Source organism: Balaenoptera acutorostrata, chromosome 10 (assembly GCF_949987535.1).
Source record: "Balaenoptera acutorostrata chromosome 10, mBalAcu1.1, whole genome shotgun sequence".
NCBI classification, from domain to species: Eukaryota; Metazoa; Chordata; class Mammalia; order Artiodactyla; family Balaenopteridae; genus Balaenoptera; species Balaenoptera acutorostrata.
Genome location: NC_080073.1, coordinates 31954859 through 31975986, shown reverse-complemented (window position 1 = coordinate 31975986; position 21128 = coordinate 31954859). Strand labels below are relative to the sequence as shown.

General features: G+C 36.6%; 1 protein-coding gene across 50 annotated transcripts in view; it reads left to right on the top strand.

Annotated features, from left to right (window-relative positions):
- The window catches only part of SLMAP (sarcolemma associated protein), a 150175-nt gene that overhangs the window by 76265 nt on the left and 52782 nt on the right, over positions 1–21128 (top strand). For 17 of the 50 annotated variants that reach the window (XM_057554154.1, XM_057554143.1, XM_057554148.1 and 14 more), the window contains exons 3-12: positions 4163–4235; positions 8289–8325; positions 9993–10055; positions 14612–14707; positions 14968–15039; positions 16390–16530; positions 17608–17749; positions 19346–19510; positions 19597–19647; positions 20138–20188. In XM_057554154.1, coding sequence (XP_057410137.1) covers positions 4163–4235; positions 8289–8325; positions 9993–10055; positions 14612–14707; positions 14968–15039; positions 16390–16530; positions 17608–17749; positions 19346–19510; positions 19597–19647; positions 20138–20188 — 891 coding nt within the window. The remainder of the gene's footprint in view (positions 1–4162; positions 4236–8288; positions 8326–9992; positions 10056–14611; positions 14708–14967; positions 15040–16389; positions 16531–17607; positions 17750–19345; positions 19511–19596; positions 19648–20137; positions 20189–21128) is intronic. The other 33 variants (XM_057554156.1, XM_057554146.1, XM_057554147.1 and 30 more) reach the window with 3 other exon arrangements.

Sequence of the window (21128 nt, the reverse complement as noted above, 5' to 3'; positions counted from 1 at the left end):
AACAGAGACCCAAAGCAGCCAAAAATAAATAAATAAATAAATTATTTTTTAAAAAGGCAATCAGATGAATAATTTCCCATCCTGGAAATGTTAAAACCTCTCATTTGGGTCTTGTTTTCTTTTTAATGTTTCTGGAGTTTTACTTCCCGTTACTGCCGGTCATCTCAAGAGACCCTTCAACCTACTCAAGTAGATTGTAGTATTGACCTTCCTACTCAGTGCAGGGAAGGAGACAGAACCAGACTCCAACATACTAGTAGTTTCAGTCTCCCAGTCAAGTGTCTTAAACAGTTTTTAAACTTATCACAGTGAACATTGGTTCTTTAAGTGGTGTATGTGTAAAGAGGTAATAGAAAAGGCTGACTGTATATCATAAAGTAAATATATTAACTCAAAAGCAAAATAAATAATCTGTATAAGGTAATAGAGAAAGAACTCATTTAAATGGCAGTCAGGTTGTATAGTCTTAATTCTGATTTTTAATAAAGTGCCGTAAATACAGCAGGTAATTGCAGATTTTTCTCTGCAGATACCTTGTTCTTCCTCAACACATGTTTTTCATGTTTTAACGTTTCTGAAATTTGCATTTAGCTTACAATACATGTGTACATTTAACGTGGCAGTGTTCCTGCAGCCTCCGTACCCCGCCCAAAAAACTTTAAAATTGTGTTTTACAATTAATTTTGTTTTTGAATCTGGGCAGTATGACAGTAATAATGTTTCTGGATGAATTTCGAGAGCAAAGTTTGTTTTAAAAGTGCTTCAAAAATGCTTTAGGGCTTCCCTGGTGGCGCAGTGCTTGAGAATCCGCCTGCCAATGCAGGGGACACGGGTTCGAGCCCTGGTCCGGGAAGATGCCACATGCCGCGGAGCAACTAGGCCCGTGAGCCACAATTACTGAGCCTGCGCATCTGGAGCCTGTGCTCCGCAACAAGAGAGGCCACCATGGTGAGAGGCCCGCACACCGCGATGAAGAGTGGCCCCCACTTGCCGCAACTAGAGAAAGCCCTCGCACAGAAATAAAGACCCAACACAGCCAAAAATAAATAAATAAATAAAAAGTTTCCTATTTCCAAAGTAGTTTCTTCATAATACCATGTATACCGTATATGTTATACCATAGTGCCGGTTCCAGTGTTCCTAAAAACGGGAGCAGGGATTCTCAATGGTCAAATAAGTTTGGAAAACACATCTAACCTTTAGAGCCTCATTATGGACAAAAAACCCATTAAGCTCTGAGAAAGCCTGTGGTTTAAATAAATAAAAACTCTTTAAATGTCTTTTAACCAAGTATTTTCCAAACTCTTCTGACCCCTAAATCCTTTTTTGTTAATACCTGCTAGCGCTCCATTTTAGGAAATGCTGCTAGGTGGAGTCATTAATAAAAGTATTAGAACGAAACATTTTTGTCAGGTTGCTCTAAATACTTGCCTTTTGCAAATTGAAAAGATTACTAACATTTCTATGCTGTCACAAGAACCTTTCCAAAGGCAGGTTTGACTAGACTAGATTGTCAGCTTAGTCAGACATGATCTTTAACTGCTTTCAATAGTACAGCAACCTCAAACTGCCCAGGTAGTATTAGCCCTTGGTTCATCTCACAAATCTATACATTGGCCCAGTTGCTGGGCTTCAGCGTGATATATGTGAGTAGAAGAAATCCTTATGTAACATGTCGTAGGCTGTCAGCTCTGGCACTACAGTTTTATTCTGTAATTCACTGTACCTTTTTTAAAAAAACAATTTTATTATCAGTTTAAATATATTGGTAAATTATCAGTATTGCTGGGTCTTCTTGTTTTGTTATCCTCTATTTATTGTAGCCTGTTTGTAGTAAATCTCTGGGGGAGCCATCAAGCTGGGATAAATCCATCCCTTCCCTATCTTCTGCCAGGGAAAGGAGGCAGTTAGGTGCTTCTTGTAAGTAGAGATGAACACTACTGTCCTCGTAGTAAGAGATACCTTCTCCCCCGAGTAATGGAAACTGTAAAATATTAACCAGACATGTTCTTTGACATTGATTTATTAAATACCCTCTTTGTACCAGATAACTCTGCTAATTACCAGGTTTAAAAAGTGAGAAGCAACAGTCATTGCTACCCCCAAAGAGTTGACTCTAATTGGTGAGAGAATGGTTGTGGAAATGGTAAATATTCACAGTGCAGTGTGTTTAGTGTTATAAGTAGACATAGGTTCTGGGGACACCTAGCTCAGGTATTGAACTTTAGTGAAGGAAGTAAAAAGTCTGACCCTGGAGGATAAATAGCCTTTGGTTATGCAGGCAAGGGGATAAAGGACATCACCGACAGAGAGCACAGCTTGTGTAAAAGGCATGGGGTTATGAAAAGTAAGAAATTTGGAGATGCAGGTAGCTTGGTTTTGTATAGCGTATCTGTGGTAGCAGGACGGGAGGGTGAGACCTGAAATGAAGGTCAATGATTCATGGCAGTAATTGCTGTGTTAGGCAGAGAGTTTCATCACTCTACATTAGCTTTTAATTAGAGTTTGTTAAACTAAATGAATTAACTCTTTAAACCCTGAAGGACATAATATCTGAAGAATAGAGAAATTTAAAAAAATCAACTTTTTAAAAAAAATAAATTTATTTATTTATGTGTTTATGTATTTATTTTTGGCTGCGTTGGGTCTTCGTTGCTGCACACGGGACTTCTCTAGTTGCGGCGAGCGGGGGCTACTCTTCGTTGTGGTGCACGGGTTTCTCATTGCGGTGGCTTCTCTTGTTGTGGAGCACGGGCTCTAGGCCCGTGGGCTTCAGTAGTTGTGGCATGTGGGCTCTAGAGCGCAGACTTAGTAGTTGTGGTGCACGAGCTTAGCTGCTCCGCAGCATGTGGGATCTCCCCGGACCAGGGCTCCAAGGGCTCCAATCCATGTCCCCTGCATTGGCAGGTGGATTATTAACCACTGTGCCACCAGGGAAGTCCCCCAAACCATCAACTTTTAAACTATGAAAATAATTTTTTTCTGTAAAAGAAAAAGAAGCTCTGTACAAGTACTGCTTTTGAGAGGTTTTGTCTCTTGAAATCTTCAGACGAAGGAGGAAGTAAGAAGCAATGGTAAGAAGCTGTCTACAGGACTTCCCTGGTGGCACAGTGGTTAAGAATCCGCCTGCCAATGCAGGGGACACGGCTTCGAGCCCTGTTCTGGGGAGATCCCACATGCCACGGAGCAACTAAGCCCATGTGCCACAACTACTGAGCCTGCGCTCTAGAGCCCACAAGCCACAGCTACTGAGCCTGCATGTTGCAACTACTGAAGCCCATGAGCCTAGAGCCTGTGCTCTGCAACAAGAGAAGCCACCACAGTGAGAAGCCCGCGCACCGCAACAAAGAGTAGCCCCTGCTTGCTGCAACCAGAGAAAGCCCGTGTGCAGCAATGAAGACCCAACGCAGCCAAAAATAAATAAATTAATTAATTAAAAGCCTTTAAAAAAAAAAAAAAGAAGCTATCTACAAAGTGACTGATGTAATGTTATCTAAAGATGTTTGGAGATGGAGGAGGAAACAACCACCGAGAAAACAAAACCATAATTTTAAATACTGAACTGGGAACTTCAGATTTGAGTTCTAGCCAACAGCTCTGATACTTAATAGCAGAGAGTTGTAGAAGCAATTTCACTGGTCTGAGGTCTTGGTTTTCTCGCTCATAAAATGGGGTATTGAATGGCATATTCCAAGCTGTTATTATACAGAACTTTAGAGTTTTGTGAGGTATGGATAGGAGTTATAGGTTGGGGACAGGAGATTTAGGACTAAGGGCTAAATTTTAAATTGGGAACTAGTTGTGCTTAGGTTTTGATGCTAGCATATAGAGGAGAAAGTGCGTCTCCCTCTCACTCCCACCCCAACCCTCAATTATATTTCCATATACCCCAATGACCTTTGGTTTATTGTTGCTATAGCATTGGACGTTAGGACACTTTTCAAAGCAATTTTATCTGTGATTCTGCCTTGCAATTGTGATTCATTGTGGATAAGAATGAGTTTCTTCAGGGGAATGAATATTGTCGTTAAACCACCAAAATTATTTTCTTTCCCGGAAATTATTATATTTAAGAATAAAATATATGTTTAGACATGAAAGGTATGAAGGTTTATATTTTTATACAATTATTTTATCCATCTTATTTGTTTGTTTTAACCAGTTACCCATGGGTGTATTGTTTCCACAATAAAACTTTTTCTACCAGATGGTATGGAAGCCCGGCTCCGCTCAGAGTGAGTATAATATAGAGCTATGAACTTTTTGTATTAATTACATTGGTTAATAATATTCTAGATGATAGTATACTGTTTATACTTCAGGATTATTCTAATAATGTTAGAAAATTGATGTAGTACTTTTGGAATATAATATACTACAGTATAATTGCTTTTCACATTAGTTACAATTCTAGTAAATAATAATGTGTAAGGAGGCACAGTTATTTTGTTTCCAAAATTAACTTTATAACTTACATGTTGATGGAAAATTAGTTTTTTAGAATATTTGGAGTATATAAGTTATTGATGAGTGAGAATTGTGTTCATTTTGATCTGCATTTCATATATGACTTCTGAAACTATGGTTGCCTCTGAAGTTAATGCCAGTGTCATAATCTTAAAGGACTTTAAGGATGTTGACACAGTTAGTAGTCTATATTGGTGGGAGTTTTTGGAGGGATTTTCCAATTCTGTAGTTTTTTCTTTTTTTAAGTGAAGCAGTGGAAAGGTCACTTAGAGGAGGACAAACTTGAGAGGGAAAAATTGCTCATAAAATGCAAACGTTAAAATGTAAGCATAAATACATTTTGATCTTGTACTTTTCACAGATTATTATTATGAAGTGTTAGAGGGAGCTAAACAGTCTTTAAACTTAAGCATTTTTTATTCTGAGTAAATAAATATGAATATTGGATATGGTAGAGGCTTGTTTCTACACCCAGCATAATATTTTCTGTCCTACAAAAGCAGAAACAAATATCTGAGGGTGGGAGGTTGAGAGCAGCAGTAAGTTGAAGGTGAAGTAGAGTAGTGAGTAGGAAAGAGAGAAGGAAAAAGGAAACAGAGAGAGATCCTCTTATTACTATGATAGTGCTTTCATTAGAATTATTGTATATTATGCTTTAGTTGGAGGCTACCAATTTTTTTTTTTTTTTACCTTTCAGGATATCTGAATAAAACAAATTTTAAAACATTTTAAATTTAAAATATTAATCTGTTCCCTATTCTAAATTATAGTTTAATTATTAAAAATATAGTTAACTTTGGGAACATTAATGTGATTTAGCTTTTAAAATGAGTTAGTCAAGAGTTAAGGTTTTAAAAATAAGAGTAACTATTAATCAACTAATAACAAATGGCTTCTTAAAGACCTGGATGTTTGTATTTGATAATGAGATTTTTCTTTCATGGATTCAAAAGCTTTGAGCAGCTGCATAAAGGGTCATGTCTGTTCTCAGCTTCCATCCGATAGGGCATATGAATTTTTTCAAAGTCTGTATCAGTGAATTGTGTTCCTATCCCTCTTGTTTCCCCAGTGCTTTTCATCTTTGTCCCTTTTTCCTTCTCTTTGTTTGGTTTTTCTTATGTGGTTAAATGTTAGCATCATTTAAAATTTTGCTGCCAGTTTCATTGTGTGTAATCTGGTTGACTTTCTGGAGAAGATGAATTTTGAACAGGCAATCCTCGAGCTGGAAGAAGATCAGAACAGTCTTTAGAGGTAGATAGTCTGGTTCAAAGCCCAACTCCACCTGTTCTGTGACTTGATCAGGCCTCCCTTTTCTCATTTGAAAAATGAAGTTAATAATAGTACCTATTGAGCAGGAATTTTATGAGGAGGATTAAGCAAGATTGTACACTTAAAGAGTTTAGTGTAGTACCTGGTGCATAATGAGCACACGATGAATACTATTTCTCTTATTGTAATCTAATATTTTCTAGCAATCAAGATGCTTTTAAGTATGCCAGAATGCTTAGAGTTCGAGGTACATTGTATACATAGCATTTAATATTTTTAAGGTCTTCAGTGGGTATACTGTTCTCAAAAAGCTGATTCATTTTTCTTCCTTGATTTTTATTTTTATTGCACAAATAATTTTCAAATAATAACAGAGAAAAATTGCCTATAATCCCACCACCCTAAGTTTTCCTTCTACAGTTCCTTGTTGCATATGAACTTTTTCCATAATTCAAACAAAATACACCTGTATCCACAATAGTTTTTGTAAAGTACAAATATATATCACTTATGGAATGTTTTGCTAGATATTTAGCCTTTTGTTTATCAACCAGATTTTCATGAGAACAGAAAATTTTGTACTTGGGTCACTAAGAAAACTGGTTTAAAAAAAACAAAAACAAAACCTCCTGGGACTTCCCTGGTGGTCCATTGGTTAAGATTCCGTGCTCCCAGTGCAGGGGGCCCAGGTTCAATCCCTGGTCAGGGAACTAAGATCCCATATATTGCAACTAAGCCCGCGTGCCGCAACTAGAGAAGCTCATGCGCCACAACAAAGAGCCCAGGCACTGTGATGAAGACCCAGCACAGCCAAAATGAAAAACAAAAAACAAAAAACCTCCATTAATACCATTTGCTTCTATTTATACTTTCTCAAGTTCATTTCCCTGTATGTGCATACCTACAGAGAAAAGGTATATACCCAGAATGGCTATATCTGGGTGCTGGCATTGGGTAGTTTTTATTTATTTCCTCATGCTTTACTTCACACATTTTCCCTAGTCAATATGTATTACTTGTATAAAATCAAGAAAAAGAAACTTATGTTTAAAATGTCTATACCATTTTTATGAGGCAGAGAAAAAAACTAAAGCTGTATGTAATTTTTTAAACCTTCATTAGGCACCAGATTTGTTAGGGCCTTGTATAGGTTCTGGGGATGCAGAGGTGAATTGTTCAAAGTGCTGAGAACACAGATGTGAAATCAAAGGAGTAGAGCAGGGGATTATATGGTCTCAGTGGGAGTCTGTACAGGATATCATGGGAGCTCAGAAGGGAAGTGGGTGCTAATACTTAATATTCCATTTTATTCAGCATCTTAGTGTATTTGTGACTAATTGAATTGAAATATTCTTAGGATGTTTGCAGTTACTACAATGGAATCAGACTTGTTATCCCCCCTATTTTTAAGTCCTGTAAGATCAGTTTGTCAGCAACTTACACGTGATTAACCTGTTGAATCTAGGAACTTTACCTAATCAACCATCAAGCAGACCATTACCAGATTGGCCTTTAGGATATGGAGTGAGGAGCAACTGGTAGGGGCCATGGGTGGCAGTCTTGCTCTGTGCTCCGTCTGCTTACCCTCCCAGCCCACATTACAGTATCTTACAGTGCTTGTAAGACAGGAACCCTGGCTTCCTTAGCGGCTCTGTTCTCATAGGAGTGGTAGTAGTGATCAAGTGCTACTATGTCTAGGTACTGTTTTAAGCTCTTTACTTATATTCACACATTTAATACTCACAATAACCCTATGTGGTTAGTTTTATGATTATCCCCATTTTATGGATGAGGAAACTGAGACCTATAGTGGTTAGATAACTTGCCCAAGATTTTATACCTGGTAAGTATAGCCAAAATTTGGACCCAGTCAGCATAGCTTCTGAGCCTGCATGCTTAACTGCTACACTGTACTGCCTCTTATGTACTTTATAAGGCCCAAAAGGCAATTAATACCAATTAATACTGTGTTACTGTTTAGTTTTAAAGTGATATACTGAGTTAGAATCATAACTACATGTAAGCTTTCAGTGTGTGAGGTGGCTAGGTAGAGAAGAGTAGTACTAATGTTTTGGTTAGCTGAAGTTGTTCTCCACTGGAATGTATTTTCAAATTATATAGCCTTCTTTACAGTAGAACTTTGCTTTTTAAGGCTTTCTGTATAGAATTATTTAATTTTAAGAGAACTTAATTTACACATTCTAAAATTTTAAATGGATAATTTAAGGAGTGCTTCTTTTCTGTTTAGAAGTTCTTATAACTAAGGAATTCACCAAGCCCTCATTAATAGTAGATCCGGCAAGGGCATTTAATACATTTTGGATTTTGAATTTGTGTTTAGAAATACATTAATGTGTAAAAGGTTTGTGTATTTATTACCTTGTTTTCTAACAATTCTATATGTTTATGAAGGATTCAAAAATAATTCACATTCTTTTAATTATATGAAAACAAGTGTGTCAACTTTGGGGTTTAAGATATTCTTGTACTGTCATACTCTATTTCCTCTATTGTCAGGAAATTAGATAAAAATTCTAAATTTTACTTTTCAGTGTCATCCATGCTCCATTACCAAGTCCTGTTGACAAAGTAAGTTGCTAATGATTATTTTTTCCAAACTGATTCAGCTATATTGCTTTTGAAAAGGTTTCTGTTTGTTCATTTTTAATATGCTTTACCTAGAAACTTATTTCTCTTTTGTAACAAAAATACAAGAATGCATATAGCTGTAGAGTTATTCTAGTCTGATCTTCAAAAACTGGAGAATTTAGGATGGATGTTTCTTAGGACAAAGCCTTTGTTATCTCAAGTCAGTGGCAGACTCTAGACTAGAAGCATTTGTTTTGTGCCTAGCCATAGGTAAGAAGTGTTAGTTACTACTTTTTATTCTATAATACATTTCTGTCTAGAAATATTTATTAAAGCTTTGCACCCAGATAATTTACTCAAAATATACCTACACATGGAAATAACACAGAAATGTGGGCTTACAGAAATTCCTCTTTAATTGTTCTTGAAGATCAGTTTTAACTTGATTTGGACAGAAACTTTGCAGTAATTACTTGTTAGAAAATATTTTTCTTTTGTTCAGAAATAATGGTGTATTAAACTGTAGATATCATTGCTAGGTAGCAAAAAAAAAAAAGATCTCTTGTATCTTTTGGCATTAAAGTGTATGTTGAGTTTTCTTAGTAAAGTAACTAAACTATTGGGAAAAACATTTTACTTCTTTTTCCTTCCATCTGGATAAAGAATGAAAGCCTACCTGAAACTGAAGTTCACTGTTAGATTCCTTTTTAGAAGTAAAAGTGGTTAATCATCAACTTCAGCAATACCAAGAGTCATTTCAGAAGTAAATAATGGCCTTGCTGATTTAGGACTAACTTTTAAAAAAATAATGCCACCTCTCTGTCTTCTACTTAGCGTATTAGTAAAAATAGACTTTCTGAGCTTAATAAGGAATGATGCTGTTAACATCACTAATAAGTTAACATATAAGGCTTGGGTAGTGTTGAGAATATGGATAAATGAATGATACAGCAACCTGTTAGTGCCTTTTTTTTTTTTTTAAATAATTCTGTGGTTCTATATTCCACACCCAGGAGAAACCCTTTATAGAAGTTACTTCTTCCAATACTCTTGAGTTCTAAGCATTTTGGCTGTGACTTTAATGTTTAAACACCATTATTTCCCATCTTTTTCTTCTTAAAACCTACCTACAGTTTAAAGGGAAAAAAAAAGACAGACCTTTTTTCATTGCCTCTGGCATTGGACAAAGTATTGTATTTCGTGTCCTGCTTCTCCCCACGCGCCCACATACAAATATCATTTTGAAGATGGCTACTTCTAAACGAATTGTGACTTGTTGACATATTGAAGAACTATATGACAATGAATTTTAAAGGGGAAAAATGTAGATCTGTTGATTTAGCAGGTATTATTTCTGGGTAAAGAAAAGGCTGTATTGCCTTTGTGCCCTAAGTTTGTGATTTGGTTTATCAAGGAATGTTTTCATGGGTAGCACTTGTTGCACCATCCTGCTTGTAAATCTCAAACTGATCAGCATAATACAATACCATTTATAAATTCTAGACATGGAGCAGAAATATTTTGAAAACTAAAGGAAATCCTTCATTTGAAAAATAATTTTTATTTTGCATAGTTCAGTAAATAGGCATTGCAAGGACTTGATTTGGCTTTAATGTCTTCTGCAAATATTTTGTGCGACTGCCAATGGTGTGTCATTTTGTTTCTAGGTTGCTGCTAACACTCCAAGTATGTACTCTCAGGAACTATTCCAGCTTTCTCAGTATCTTCAGGTAAAATAAATCTTGAGAATTCTTAGTCTTTAAAAGCAGAACTTAGATTTGATTTTGCTAGTTCACAAATATAGGCTAAAGAAATACTGGCTGGATACAAGTACAAAAGAAATATCTTTTTAAAGTACAAAAAAAAAAAAATAGGTCTTATAAAAAAAAAGGATTTAAAAAATCCGGATTGTTAAGTCTAGAGAAGATAAGGTTCTGTACAAGAGAAGTTTTTTTCTTCACATATGAGGAAGTTCCGCAGTTGTTCTTTGTCCAAAGGTGACTTTTTTTTTTTAAGCAGTGTCTTTTTTTAAATTAATTAATTAATTTATTTATTTATTTATTTAATTTTTGGCTGTGTTGGGTCTTCGTTTCTGTGCGAGGGCTTTCTCTAGTTGTGGTGAGCGGGGGCCACTCTGCATCACCGTGCGTGGGCCTCTCACTGTCACTTCCTCTCTTGTTGCGGAGCACAGGCTCCAGACGCTCAGGCTCAGTAGTTGTGGCTCACGGGCCTAGTTGCTCCGCGGCATGTGGGATCATCCCAGACCAGGGCTCGAACCCATGTCCCCTGCATTGGCAGGCAGATTCTCAACCACTGCGCCACCAGGGAAGTCCCAAAGGTGACTTTTAAATAAAATTAAATCCGGAGAGATTTTGGTTGCTATTAATAGCTATAATAGCAAATAATATGAACTATTAAAATATTAACTATTAATAGCAAATAATTATGTAGCACTTACTATATGCCAGACTCTAGCAGACTTTAGCACTTTACCTATATTAATTCATTTAATCCTCACAAAATTCCTGTGAGGTACATATTTTATTCCCATTTTTATAGTTGGAGTAACTGAGGGACACGAAGTTTAAATAGTTTGCACAATATCACACACCAAGTTCTGTGGTTGAGCTGGGATTTGAACCCAGACGAGTCAGACCTCAGAGTCTCTCTCTTAACTACTGTTCTGTGCTGTTCAATCTGTAGAAAGATCTCTTGGTAGGGCAGATACTTAGAATGGGCTCCTGAAGAAGTTAATGCCGTATTTAAAGAGCCATACAGATCTCTAAAAAGAAAACAAGTGGTTGTTCTTTCTTTCTTTTTTTTTTTTTTTCCTGAGTTTGGTAGACTTAGACCGGATTATGGTTCTTATTATTCTAGTGAGGGAGCATGATTAAGGAAAACCCTGAATCAGGAGTTTAGAGATTGAGGTTTTTATCTTGGCTCCTACTCAATGAGTTCTGTGACCTTGGGTGAGTCAGTTTACATATGTAGGTCTTCAGTTGCTTTTTGTTTAAAATGGTAGGACCAAACCAGTGATCCTGTGTCCCTACATTCTTTTATAGGTCAATCACTAAGAGCAGTTCTACCTCAGTTAAGAATGTACACATCTGTGAAAATTATCAACGTATTAATCAGATCTTATATTCCACTGGGCATAATGTGATGGTGGATTGAAAAGTGGTTTTACATGCTTGCAGTTTAGTAGAGTATTTACGAACGTAGGTAGACTCTAGCCAGAATTCCCTGGATTTGATCTTTGACTTTAACTTCTGACCTGTTGGGAAAGTTGTTTGTGCCTCATTTTCCTCATCTATGATATGTGTATAATAATAGCACTTACCTCACAGAATTGTAAAGAATAAATGAATTAATGCAGGGAATTCCCTGGCAGTCCAGTGGTTAGCACCCGGTGATTTCACTGCCGAGGGCCCGGGTTTGATCCCTGCTTGGGGAACTGAAATCCCACAAGCTGCAAGGGACTTACCTGGTGGTCCAGTGGTTAAGACTCCGAGCTCCCAATGCAGGAGGCCCAGGTCAGGGAACTAGATCCCACATGCTGCAACGAAGATCCCTGTGTGCCACAACTAAGACCCAGCGCAAATAAATAAATATTCAAAACAAAACAAACAAAAAAAAGAATTAATACATGTAAAGCACTTAGAACAGTGCCTGGCACATGGAGCGTATGCTGTAAATGTTAGTAGTTGTTTACCATTCAATAGGAAGTCACATTAATTAACCTAGATCTCTCATTTTTTAAAAAATTTATTTATTTTATTTATTTGTTTTTGGCTGCATTGGGTCTTCATTGCTGTGCGCGGGCTTTCTCTGGTTGCGGTGAGCGGGGGCTGCTCTTCATTGTGGTGCGCGGGCTTCTCATTGCGGTGGCTTCTCTTGTTGCAGAGCACGGGCTCTAGGCGCACGGGCGCTAGTAGTTGTGGCACGCAGGCTCAGTAGTTGTGGCGCGTGGACTCAGTCATTGTGGTGCATGGGCTTAGTTGCTCCGCGGCATGTGGGATCTTCCCGGACCAGGGCTCGAACCCGTGTCCCCTGCGTTGGCAGGCGGATTCTCAACCACTGCGCCACCAGGGAAGCCTAGTCTCTCTTATTTTTAGAGGTAGAAGAAAACTTTGAGATTAATCTGGTCTAACCTTCACTTTTCATATGAGAAATATGGTAAAATGATTTCCCAGGGCTATATACTACAGTTACTAGTCATCGTGGACTGTGAATCTAATGTTCTGACTCACTCCAGTACTCTTTCCAACTTTCTTGTCAGTTCTTTGAATATTCATAATGGCATAATCTTTCACTGTTCTTTTTCTAATTCTTTGAGGGAAAATTATACTGGATTGTCTTTTCTGTATCCATCTTTTTGAATTGCTGAAGTTCTAATATAAGTTGTAAACCTTTTGAATAAAAACTGAAATAGATGCATTTCATGCCTTAGAACTAAAAGCCCATTCCTGGAAGTGTTAGATTTCTGTTAGGATGTGGTTCATGGAGTTATGAAACTCTAAATGGAATTGAGTAAAAAAGGAGAAATTACACCATCTAGTGGAAGTAGTGGTTGTTTGGTGGTTTTATTTTCAAGTAAAACTTTTTGCAGCATTAGTGTAACTTCCTGAATATTAGGAATGTTTTAGAGGTTTAAAATAAACTTGGCACCTAGTCCCTTTTAAGTGTAAGCTGTGTTTTAATGTGTGTTCTGAGGCAGAAATGACTTTTATTAGATTCCTTAATCTGTACTTTTAGAGTTATATTAAAAAGCAGTACCTCTGGGGCTTCCCTGGTGGCGCAGTGGTTAAGAATCCGCCTGCCAGTGCAGGGGACACGGGTTCGAGCCCTGGTCCGGGAAGATCCCACATGCCGTGGAGCAACTAAGCCCGTGCACCACAACTACTGAGCCTGCGCTCTAGAGCCCACGAGCCACAACTACTGAAGCCCGCGAGCCACAACTACTGAAGCCTGCGCGCCTAGAGCCTGTGCTCCGCAACAAGAGAAGCTACCGCAATGAGAAGCCCGCACAGTGTAACGAAGAGTTGCAAGCCCGTGCACAGCAACTAAGACCCAGCGCAGCCAAAAATAATAAATAAATAAAATAAATAAATTTATTTTTTTTTAAAAAAGCAGTACCTCTAACTCTAATTAGACCAAATTTTCCCTCATTATTTATCAAGGATGTGGAGAGCAACAAATGAACGCTTTAAACCTCAAATACTGTGTTTGAAGTATATACTTCTCAGTTGAGGTGCCTCAGAGGTATTATGGTAGTAAATGTTCTTCTTTGGATAATGACAGAAATAGAAGAAAGTGAATTTAAAGATGTGCCAAAACCGCAACTGAATGCTGTGTGAGCATTTTCACCTTGCCTTCCAGTGATGGAGACCCTCTTAACAGCTATCAAATTTTAACAAGTGACCTAGAGATAAGGCTTTGCTTGCCAGTGTCTTTCTCTGTAAAAATATTACTTTGGAGCTACCAAATAGTTATATAACTCCTTGACCCCTTAATTACATTGAACTAACACTGGGTGGACTCTTACTTATATTTGGCATATTCAACTACGGCTAAGTGTTTTACAGTCACAGGGGGAATTAGAACACCTGAAAATGGAGTAGACTGTGAGAATAAAGCAGTCTCTCTCTTTTTATATATATATAACACTGTGTTTATATTTATATAACATTTTTAAAAGGAAAAATTAAAAGTTATTTCTTTTGTAGATGTCTACTGATGTAGCTAAGCCATTAGGAAGTATCTTTGCTGCTAACCAGATTGTTTGGATTTAGTTTGGAATGAGTTTGTTCTCACCTCGCCCTCTCTCTCTCGCCATATATATATATATATATATATATATATATATATATATATACACACACACACACACACACACACACATATACACACACACACACATATATATCTTTTAAATGTGTATATATAAAATGTAGGGTTAAAACATTTGTCAAATTTTCTACTCTAGGTTTTTGGTTTTTTAAACTCTTATTAATTACAAGTAAAAAAACAAAAACAGATGACCTGTTTTCTGTTATAGGGGAAGTTGCAGCTAGAGCACCCCTAATAACACTACTTACAGCTCAACAAATGAGGCTATAATGATGTGGCCTAAATATATTTCACAAAGTAGATTTATCAGATTTGAAAGTAAGATACACTGTGGGATGTAATATGAGAATATTTTCAGAATGTGCTAAAAATTGATTACTCTTCAAAGGTATCATGCTGAGTTTATTAGAATTTCTTTTGTGATTTATAATATTAGGAAGCCTTACATCGGGAACAGATGTTGGAACAGAAGTTAGCCACGCTTCAGCGGCTACTAGCCATCACCCAAGAGGCTTCAGATACCAGTTGGCAGGTATTCCAGTTGTCTTTATATTCAAGAAGCATTTAAGCACAGTTTAATATCCCTTAGCTGTTGATTAAGCTAAAACTAAAATTTTGTGGCAAGCAAAGGCAAAGTTATTTCCTAATGAACAAATAATGAAAATTTAGCATTTTACAGTGGATGTTGGTCAACGTTATGATTTTAGATCTTTTCTGGCAGTAGCAACCTTTTTGATATATATTTTTTTTATTACTCTGGGATTTTATTGATATTTAATTTTTCTTCAACAGGCTTTAATAGATGAAGATAGACTCTTATCACGGTTAGAGGTTATGGGAAACCAATTACAGGCTTGCTCCAAAGTAAGTATTAATCTCAAGTACATAAAGAAGAATGCATAGTTTTTTTATGTGGCTTCATGTCTTTGACTGTCATTTTGAATACATGCAAAAACGTCTATACATTTTCACCATTCTTTTTAATCTTCTATCATTACGGGAAATTTCAGACATACGTGTAAATGGAAAGAACTGTATAGTGAATACCCATGTACAGCTCTCTCTTTTTTCTATCATAGTTGATATTTGTTGGAGAAACTGGGTCAGTTGTTCTGTATAATTTCCCTCAATCTGGATTGATATTTAAACATTCTTCTAGCTCCTCCTTCCACACCATAAATTCGTAGTTTGATCTAGAGATTTAGATCAACTCTGATGTAGGCTCAAATTTTTTTTCTTTCAACAACACTTCGTGGATAATATTGTGTACTTTCACCAGGAAGCACCATAGTGTCTAGTTGTCTTTCTTTTTGAGATATTAGCAGTCTTTGATTATCCTTTCCTAGATCCATTCTTTCATTAAGGGTTGCAAAAATGGTGATGTTGTAATTCTATCTTTCCTTCATTTACTAGCTGAGTTACTTCTATAAAGAGAAACTTCCCCGCATAAACCATTTTGTTATCCTGAGATACATTTTCTTTAGGCAAAGCAGGATAAATGATTTTCTCCCTTTATTTACTGGATTTCAAAATAATGGTTTGGTTCCTTTTCATCCACCAAAGAATGACCAATGAAGTATTTTTTTCCCCCCAACTTAGATTTAAATATATTTCATGTGTATAAACCTATTTCATTTGTTTTCCTTATTGATTCCCAGTTATCCCACCTTTGGTCTATGGGAACTTCTTCAGGGTGGCACCTGAGTTCTTTTGGTAGAACCCTGGTAGACTTTGATAGCTTCCTGCTGTCATATCAGACAAGATAGTCCAGACTCATCTTGTACATTTTCCTGCCTTAGCCGTGGAATCAGCTTTTTCCTCAGGGTGCTGTTATTCCTTTTGGTTTAGTTATTATTTTAAAACGCTTGACCCCTTTAGAGGTAAGAGATTATTTTTGCCCATAAATGTAAATGTTGTGGCTTTCAGAGAATATGGCAAGTAGAGGAGTTCATTCATTTTGTATACTTGAGAGAAATTTTCAGTTTATTTCGACCTTTTTTTTTCTGCTGGAAGTGTGATTAATATATTTGTGAAGGCATAATTTATTAATGCAGCTTTTAAATACAGCTTCAATTAATACAGAGTCAACATAATTTGTTTTTGGAGGTACCTTAGTATGGAACTCAAAGAGCATCACAATGTGTTGTTTTTTTCAAATGGTAAATACTTTAAAAATATAACTTGGCTATAATTATAAATATTTTTTAATCCTAGAATCAAACAGAAGATAGTTTACGGAAGGAACTTATAGCATTACAGGAGGATAAACACAACTATGAGACGACAGCCAAAGAGTCCCTGAGGCGGGTTCTTCAGGAGAAAATTGAAGTGGTTAGAAAACTTTCAGAAGTTGAGGTATTTAAATTTAACAAATACTAAATAGTACTATGATTTTAAAATTTTAGCCTAAAAGTGCTAGCATTTCAGGACATTTCAAACTTGGGTATTATTATATAGCTAGAAAATTTTTCCTGTCTGTCTGGTGGGAAGGAGCAGTATGCTGTTTTCATTGTCAGGAATTCTCAACATAACCCTGTGAGTTCTGGTGCTTATGGTCTCTAGTCAGTGGTTGAGGAAATAAAAGCCTAACCAGGGAATTTTACTATTTGCACTTCGGTTAGGATTCAGCCTCCACACAATGGACCACGATATGTGCCAGGGAATTGATCTCATTTCACATAGTTTTGTTTTACTTGCAGTTGAGGATAGTCAGTGTAAGGTAGAGAGCAACACCGCTATTCTTACTTTACCCATCCTCCAGAGAGGAAAATTGTGCCTGTTTGGAGGTTCACAGGGAAAATTATCTCTGAGGTCCTTTCTAGGTCTTTTAGGAATAATCAAAATGTGATTCTCATTGCTTTAAAACAACATAATTGATAATATGGGTTATTCTTTTGAACTACTGGAAAATTACCACAGAAGTTACATGTTACTGGATTTAGTTAAAATGTCCATTGTAAGCTAAGTAGTAAACATATTTTAATATAAGGATAGTTTCTATAATAGCCCCATCCCAAAGTGACTGATTCACTGTCATGTCATTAATATGACATGCAAGGAAAGAAAATTGCTAATTGTCTTCTAATTTTATTAAATTGATTCTGTGCACATTATTAAACTTGCTTTCAGGAATTGATAGGCTTAAAATATTTTCAAGGCTAAAACTCATAACCAATGGCCTTTAAAAAGTGTAATTATATAAAGTATTGTCCTTTTCTCCCTCCCCCTGTTTTTTGTTTTTCCAAATTCTTGGTATTTTCTGTTTTAGCATGTACCTGAAGTAAATTGAAATTCTTATGTTACTTAACTCAGCTTTATATAAAGTCCAAGGTAGATGCTGATTTAGAACAGCCCATAGAGTTACACTTTCTATAAATTGAATTTAGAATGTGCATTTATGCTAAATCAATTGCCTGTAAATTTGAATTACAGCGAAGTCTGAGTAATACTGAAGATGAATGTACCCACCTGAAAGAAATGAATGAACGGACTCAGGAAGAATTAAGAGAATTAGCCAATAAATATAATGGAGCAGTTAATGAGATTAAAGATTTATCTGATAAATTAAAGGTAGGTATTTCTCAACCTAGAAGTATGTAAATTAATTGTCCCTAATACACTGGATAGCTTAAGAGTTAGTTATTGCTGAATAGTTGTTGATGTAAAATTTGGTAATGGTTTAAAGTTATAGTAAAAATCAGGTGCCATTTAGCCCAAACACCCTTACCACAGATAACTGAAAGTTTGTAAAAGCTGACGTATTTCCTTTGGATGGAAATAAATAGTACTTCATAATAGGCATTTTAAAATATGTAACAGGAAATAGATGAGAGTCGGCAAAACCCAAGATATTTATTTTAGACTTTTGAAAAACTGGAATCTGCTTATCTTTCGGGTGTCCCAAAATCAGGGCCCAGCTATGTTAGTGCTAGTACAAGCCCAGAGGGAACCTTGGAGTGATGCCTTCCAAGGAGGCCATTGGCTTTGCTTCAGCTGCATCTCCTTGTAGCTGTAGGACATTTAGGATGAGGACAGACCAGACCATAGGTAACGCCAAGTTGGTCCTGTAAAACAGGGGTCCCCAACCCGCGGACCGCAGACCACTAATGGTCCACGGCCTGTTAGGAACCGGGCGGCACAGCAGGAGATGAGTGGTGGGCGAGCGAGTGAGCGAAACTTCATCTACCGCTCCCCATCGCTCACATTACCACCTGAACCATCCCCCCCATCGCTCACATTACCACCTGAACCATCCCTATCCCCCCCATCTGTTGAAAAATGGTCTTCCACAAAACTGGTCCCTGGTGCCAAAAAGGTTGGGGACTGGGACTTCCCTGGTGGCACAGCGGTTAAGAATCCACCTTCCAATGCAGGGGACGCAGGTTCAATCCCTGGTCAGGGAACTAGATCCCACATGCATGCCACAACTAAGAGTTTGCATGCCACAATTAAGGAGCCCATGGCCTCAACTAAGGAGCACACGTGCTGCAAATAAGACCCGGTGCAACCAAAAATAAATTAATTAATTAATAATAAAAATAAATAAATTTTAAAAAATGCTTTTTTTAAAAAAAAAAGGTTGGGGACTACTGCTGTAAAATGTTAGAACTGAGTTTGTGAAGACGCATCTTTATATAATTCAAACCATGGATTGAGTGGCTAGAAGATACACATTTGTTAGAGAAGACCAGAGCGTACCTCCCCTTTGTGTGATTGGTTAACCTATAATAGCTTTAAATATTGGACTTGTTAAAAAGAGGTCATTTTAAAAAGTGCTTGTAATCATCATTCCTTTAGCTAAAGGTAATTTTGTTTAAAATTTCAGAATAAGTTACATTTTAGAACTTACAAACTAATTGGAACAATAGTAATTTCAGGGAAAACCGTTACTTCCCTCTTCAAAAATGTGTTTTTCATTTTGACCCCTATAATCTCCGTATGTATTGAGTTTGCTTGCTTGCTACAAGTTTTTCTCTCCTAGGTGATATGGAGGCATGACACAGTGCATATCACTTTTGACATCATTTTGACATTTACAGATATGTTCTATAATATAGAATATTCTCTTTAGAAGTTTATGTGAATAAAAGCAGTCCTGCTTTAGACCTCTTAAATCAAGGTTCGATTTTATTAAAACAGCTGAATTTTCTTTTTCTTTTTCAACAGGTAGCAGAGGGAAAGCAAGAGGAAATCCAACAGAAGGGACAAGCTGAGAAAAAAGAATTACAACATAAAATAGATGAAATGGAAGAAAAAGAACAGGAGCTCCAGGCAAAAATAGAAGCTTTGCAAGCTGATAATGACTTCACCAATGAAAGGCTAACAGCTTTACAAGGTAAGTTAGCTAATCCAGAAATTGATTTGATTTGATTTTTTTCTTTTTATCTGTGAAATATCTTTTTCTTGGACTTTTATTTACAGTACGGTTAGAACATCTTCAAGAGAAAACTCTTAAAGAATGCAGCAGCTTAGGTAGGTGTCACCAAATTTCTTACTTAAAGCTGAATTTTTATTATTAAATTTTTGATGTTTACTATCTCACATTGGGTACTTATTTCTTTAAGAAGGGTGTTTTACGTATTAGGTGTAAAGTATCTACCCTCTTTCAGAAAATTTCCTTTAAAAATATGCGTGATTGCCACCAGTGGGCACCATTGTTTAGTCCTTGAGATGAATGAAATTTCTACCTCTGAGACGGTCTGCTTAGAGATATTTAAATAAGAAAAACACATCAACAGCAGGATCCTTTTTCTTTTGAGGTTCACTGGCAGCTTACTAAGCAGTTGTAGGTTTTCTCTGAGATGATAGAAAATGGCAAGTTGAACCCTTCTTGTAAAAATAAATTTAAAGTGTTCTATCAGTCTTAATGTAAGTAGGGATACAAAATGCCATGGTTACACTTGAGACCAGTTTTAAATAATACTTTCTTTGATCAGGCAATGATACACTGTCTTAATCCTAGGGATACAAGTTGATGACTTCTTACCTAAAATAAATGGGAGCACAGAAAAAGGTAGTGTAAAAAACTTAAATATTTTTCTTTCATGATATCCTTTTACTATTTAAGGAGAATAGAGAAGTCAGGGTTTTTAGGTTTTAAGCGTTTGGAATGAAAAGCATGCTGCTCATTGACTATTAAATCCCATCTTTTAAAAATCAAGCTTCCCTTTATTTTGTAATTCTTAATTCTGTGATCTATGGTTAGATATCCCTTGTTATATGGAAATTTCAATTATTCAAATAACAAGAAAATGATATTGTTCAACTTTAGTACTGGCTTATATAACATAGTATAGCCTTTTTCCTCCACTATATTTTCAAAGACGATACTACCAGTTTCTTCCATCAAATACCGCTTCCTGGGGATAATTGGCCGCCATTTTTTAATGTTTGTGCACCCCCTGCCCCCTTCCTGGCCAAGAGTTTACTTCAGAGGCCAGTGAGCCTTTGGACGTGTCATAGAAATTGCTCTCTTTATCCGTCTGTTTCATCAATCAGAGATAACAGGGTCAGTCATTTCTGCCATCTGAAAAATTCTTTATTTGTTCTTGATACATGACCCTTCTTTCTGGATAGCTTGGGTTATCTCTTGCCAAAAATTTACAGCCTCTGTTGGTTTTCTTACTGCAACATGGGGTTTCTACTCAATGGTTTCTATATTCCTTCAGTCATGAAGATTCCTCCTCCCCACCCCATTCACCCAGCATTAATTGAGCACCAACTATATGCCAAATTCTGCATTGGTTGCTTAGAGTACAAAATGAATAAAACTGTTTTCTGTGTTTACAAATATATGTGCCTCTCAACTCAGTTTTTATACAGAAGTTGGTGGAAGACATCAAGGTCGATACCCAAGAATTTCTTACTAAATACTTTTTCCATGTATCAGGGGATATCTTTATAGTTCTTGGGCAGCAACCAAACTCTGATAAAGTTAGGAGGTGCTTTTTTGG